Source organism: Sitodiplosis mosellana, unplaced genomic scaffold (assembly GCF_009176505.1).
Source record: "Sitodiplosis mosellana isolate CC-2019 unplaced genomic scaffold, AAFC_SMos_1.0 Smas_scaffold_4704, whole genome shotgun sequence".
Taxonomy (NCBI): Eukaryota; Metazoa; Arthropoda; class Insecta; order Diptera; family Cecidomyiidae; genus Sitodiplosis; species Sitodiplosis mosellana.
Genome location: NW_022599946.1, coordinates 1 through 5238, shown reverse-complemented (window position 1 = coordinate 5238; position 5238 = coordinate 1). Strand labels below are relative to the sequence as shown.

The following is a 5238-nucleotide window of genomic DNA, read 5'->3' as shown; positions in this document are numbered from 1 at the left end:
ATATCCGAAAATGACCAGAATAAATTCGCATTTTGACCAGAAAACTTAATAATTTTACCATGAGTTATATTACCTAATTTTGTGCTGTTCTTACCTTTTGGCTCTTTATTTTATTTTATTTCAAGATTTGAGGAAGATTAGAAGGAAAAAAGATGGTAATATTTAAGAAAAAAGATGAAAATTTTATTTGTTTTGTTCGATTGGCAATGTTGAAACGATCGAAAATTGTAAACGTGTATGGTGAATTTTCAAGCGTTTTTTGAAGCGAAAAAGTCTTCAATGGAGTTTTAATCATCAAAAGTCGATTGAAGATTTGTTTCTTACTGCACAAGCAGTGCTTTTAGTGCCTTTTTCTTGCGGCCGGGCTTCGCTTTTTGTTCCAAAATCGTTGGGATGGCTGTCCGCGGAAGTTTGCAAATCTTTTAGCGGAACAATGATTCCGATTTATCGGTATTAAAACGAATCGGAATGATAAATCGGAATAAGTGTTCCGAGATTCCGATTTATCGGAATTTTTCAATGTAAATTACTTATTAAAAAATTTGGTTGGAAAATTTTCGGAAAAGCGCCACTGTGGAAAATCGGGAAATCAGAGAAAATTCAGACCAGTCTCGGCGGGAAATTTCATGTGAGGTGGCGACCCGAAGGGCGATTTTCAAGCGAAAAAACCATCCATTTTTGAGATAAATGAAAAAATTCGGATGGCAAGTTTTTTCCATATATCTGATATTTTCTGATTATTATTGGAAACCATTCTGTGCATTTTGATATATTTTTCTGGAGAATACCCATTTTTTTCTGATCCGTTTATGAAACGATTTCGGATATTTTTAAATATAGTTCTGTTCATTGTAGTTTTTTTTCTGATCAATTTTGAAAAAAGATTTCTGATCATTTTAGATATTTTTCGGCTAGTTTCCAAATTTTTCTGATCAAATTAGGTTTTTTTCTGATCAAACTAATAAAAAAAGTTTCTGATCATTTTCAATATTTTTCGGATACTTTGCAAATTTTTCGAATCAAATTTGTAAAAAAAATTTCTGATCATTTTAAATATTTTTCGGATCATTTTCGAATTTTTCGGATCATTTTCGAAAATTGAGGATCAAAATTAAATGAGCCATAAATTATTCGGTTTCCAAATTAGACATATTTTTGACACTTTTAAACAATGGATTTCATTGTTCTCTGACTTATTTCTATCGCATTTCCTGACTAGACCATGGGAAATCTAGGATTATGAATATTTTTTTCGTTATCTATGGCCAAAAATCAACCAAATACCAGTACTCCCAGTCCAGAGCGGTCAACGAGCGCTCGTTCGTTCGTTCGTATGCGAACATGTTCGTTTGTTCGTTCGTTCGTAGAATCTACGAACATGTTCGTTTGTTCGTTCGTTCATTCGTAGGTAAAATTTCATTTTTTTTTCAAACATAAATTTTTCTTATGCCTTAAAAAAATATAGGAATGATCCTATAATTTCCATTTAAAATAAACAGTTATAACGTGCAAAACAGTTATACGTTTAGACAATGTTTTGTTCTGTGATCGTACAACACACACAATTCGAGCGACAATGTGCTTCATGATATCACAGCAACAAGACGAATCTGAAATGTGCACACATACTTGGCAAAAAGAGATGAACACTGTCTTTGTCACTTTTTTTCTATCTCTCTCCGTATGCATCACTTTCTTCGTTTCACAACATTTGAAACCAGCATTATTATTGCTTCTTTCTCTTCTATCTGTCGTATGCGAATATACGAACCAAATTGAACAGAAGAAAGTGATTTGCGGCGATGTTCTTTTCGTTGAGTGTTGTAATGTTTTTTTTACCTTTATGTTCAATGAAAAAATTATTGTGTATCGTCTACATCCTATAAAAATAGTATAGCATTCAATTATTTTCGAATGGATTTTGCTTTTCGCATTTGAATTGCTCCGTTAATATCGCCTTCTCTTATTTTGGGCTGTTTAGATAACATTCATTTTTTTAAATGGAAATTATAGGATCATTCCTATATTTTTTTAAGAAACAAGAAAAATTTATGTTTGAAAAAAAAAATGAAATTTTACCTACGAACGAACGAACGAACAAACGAACATGTTCGTAGATTGTACGAACGAACGAACGAACGAACATGTTCGTAGATTGTACGAACGAACGAACGAACAAACGAACATGTTCGCATACGAACGAACGAACGAGCGCTCGTTGACCGCTCTGTCCCAGTCCTAGGAAAAATTCATGCAGTTGAGGGTTAAGGCTCTTTAGGCCATTTTTTTGGACCGTAAATTAGTTCATTTTTATATTCATATTTTTATTTCAAATGAAGCAATTACGCCTAATTTCAAAAATGAAATAAAATCATGTTCACTTTTGAGATAACTCAAAGAAAATTATACTTTTTTCGTTACCATTTTGAAATAATGTACATAAAACACATAAGTGAAGAATACAATATCTTCATATAAAGAACACCGCAAGTCGCTACTGAAGGAATTGAACTACTCATTTATATTGTAAGGGAGAATTCACTTATTTGCGTCCTTCTTTATTTAATTATTTTTGACAATATTAAAATGATTCAGGACTTGAAATTTTTATTCACTTTGATACAATTTTCTGGAAAAACGTTGAATTAAGAATATTTATTAGCGTTTCTATTTTGGACAATTGAACATTTTGAAAAGCATTTTCCAACACATTTTTTTCCAGTTTTATTTATTTGGAGTTGAAGTTTTCATTTTTCTTTTCTTTACGGGATGAAGTGAAACAGACATTTCAAACATCACGTCAACTTTGTCGTCTTTGTAGAAAATATTACGTCCGGATCAAACATAATTGATAACTTTTTAAAATAACTTTCAATAATTAAACAAAAAGTATACTACGATTAAAACTACATTCCATGTAGTGCTTGCGATAATAATTTGATGAGAAACATCAAATTAATTAAATCCCTTAAATTTACAAGCTTCAAGAACGCAGAGCGGAGCGAAGCGACGATCTGCGGTCTTGTTTGTACTGGAAGCGTCAATAAAACTGACTCAACAGATTTGAATGGTGCAATTTAGCAAGACAGATGTCTGTCAAGATGAGATAACTTGTTCCCCTTGAATAAGCATGACTGGCACATTCTCCACATTTAGTTCCATGTATATAAACTTGAGATGGCTGATCAACCGTTAGTTATTGAATTTAGCCCAACAGATGCTATACGGTTTCTTGTAAGATATCTGTGAACAAAACCAAATATTTAAAATGTTTAAAACCCAATACGATAACGAAGCAAAGCTGTGGAGAGGTCGTGATCAGCTTCCATTGTACAACCCAAAAATATCACTGGCTCAAGTGATATTGAAATCCTGCATAAACTTTGGACCAAAGATTGCCCAAGTAATTGGACACTTTTTTTCATAATTTTCAAAAATTTCTCACATAAATTATTCAAATGGTCATTGAAGGTAAGCGCTGATTCGGGCATAAAATTGAGCAATGATGAAATTCGCATCAAAATGATACGTGCTGCTCAAAATCTACAAAAGCGAGGATATAATTCAAAAGAGGTGTTTGCAGTATTAGCAAAGAATTCGCATCATTTAGCGCCGATTGTGTTTGCTTCGTTGGCCATTGGCAGTGCAGTCAATACACTTGATCTACAATTTTCAAAAACCGAACTCCTGCATATGCTGAAAACAACCAAACCAGCTCTGATATTTTGTGACGTTGAAGCTTACGATCTTACAAAGCAGTGTTTGGTTGATTTAGATAACAGTGCAAAGATATTTACATTTGGCGGTAGTAAAGGTGACTCGGAACCAGTTGAGTGTTTATTTACAGAGACTCACAATGAGTCCGATTTTGTGTAAGTTTTATAAAATTTCGAAGTTTATATCGTATTTTCGACTAAAATAAATATTCATTCGATCTCAGGCCAGTGAAAGTCGATGGTGAAAATGAAAGTGCAGCCATTGTGTGTTCCTCCGGAACAACGGGATTATCGAAAGGCGTCTGCTTATCACATGCTGCTTTGCTCGATGGTTTCGCTCATTTTGATGCATTCACTTCAAATGATGTACTACTGTCGTTTAGTTCATTGTACTGGGTCACTGGTTGGTATATGTTGTTAGCAGGAACGATTCAAGGTGCAAATCGTATTATAACAACGGAAACTTACGATCCAGAAATGCATTTGCGACTAATTGAGCAATATAAAGTGACATTTGGACTCAATTCGCCCACTCATTTGACGTTGTTGTCGAAAAGTGATCATCTCGATCAGACTGACTTATCAAGCCTCCGATTTCTAATAGTTGCTGGTGGCAAATGCTCTTTCCAAGTACAAAATAGAATAAATTCGAGATTGCCAAATGGTAAAATTCGCGTTGGCGATTGAGTGAGGCAGCCGGTGTTATGAATACTTAGTAATTTGGGTGAAACTGACTCAGTCGGCCAGATAGTGAGTTTTTGCAGCATAAAAATCATTGACGATAACGGCAATCGGTGTGGTGTTGGTGAAGATGGTGAAATTTGCTTTAAAACCAATTATAAGTTCATTGGGTATTATGGCAATCAGAAAGCTACCGATGAGTCAGCCGACAATGAAGGGTTCTTCCTAACAGCAGATATTGGCCATTTCGACGAAGATGGAAATTTGTATATTGTCGATCGGAAGAAGGATTTTATCAAATATTGTAATTTACAAATTTCACCGTCACAAATTGAATCTTATTTGGTTGAATCGCCAAAAATCGAAGCGGCTTGTATCGTAGGATTGCCAGAAGAGGTTGCCGGTGAATTACCAACCGCTTTCATTGTGCGTGGCAATAAATTGAATATCAGTGAAAAAGAGGTTTATGACATGGTTGCAGGTACTTTTCTTAAAAATTCAGTGAAGAAGTTTTGAGATGTTTAACTGAAAAATGGATTTTTTTTATTTAGGACATTTTGCCGATTATTGCAAACTGCGTGGCGGTGTTCATTTCGTCGATTCACTTCCAATGACTCCATCCGGTAAAATTCTGCGCAGAAAAGTCAGAGATTCAGCTTCTCAATTTACAAGGTTTAAATTTTCCCATCCGCTCGATAGAGCCTCCATAGGTTGAATCGAAAGAGTTTTTCAAAAGAGACTCTTTCAAAAGAATCTTTGCGAAAATGTTCAATATTCTGCTACAAATTACGGCTGTAAACTATATTCAAATGATTGGTTTTGATTTATATTTTAATACTAT

General features: G+C 34.1%; 1 protein-coding gene across 1 annotated transcript; it reads left to right on the top strand.

The window, feature by feature from the left end:
- Window positions 1-3268: 3268 nt before the first annotated feature.
- LOC129572308 (probable 4-coumarate--CoA ligase 1) lies at window positions 3269-5069 on the top strand (the record flags this gene model as incomplete). The annotated part of the gene is made up of 5 exons (XM_055452253.1): window positions 3269-3403; window positions 3472-3872; window positions 3941-4380; window positions 4456-4878; window positions 4949-5069. Coding segments are annotated over exons 1-5 (1520 nt in total), but the record flags the coding sequence as incomplete, so codon positions are not given.
- Window positions 5070-5238: the final 169 nt, after the last annotated feature.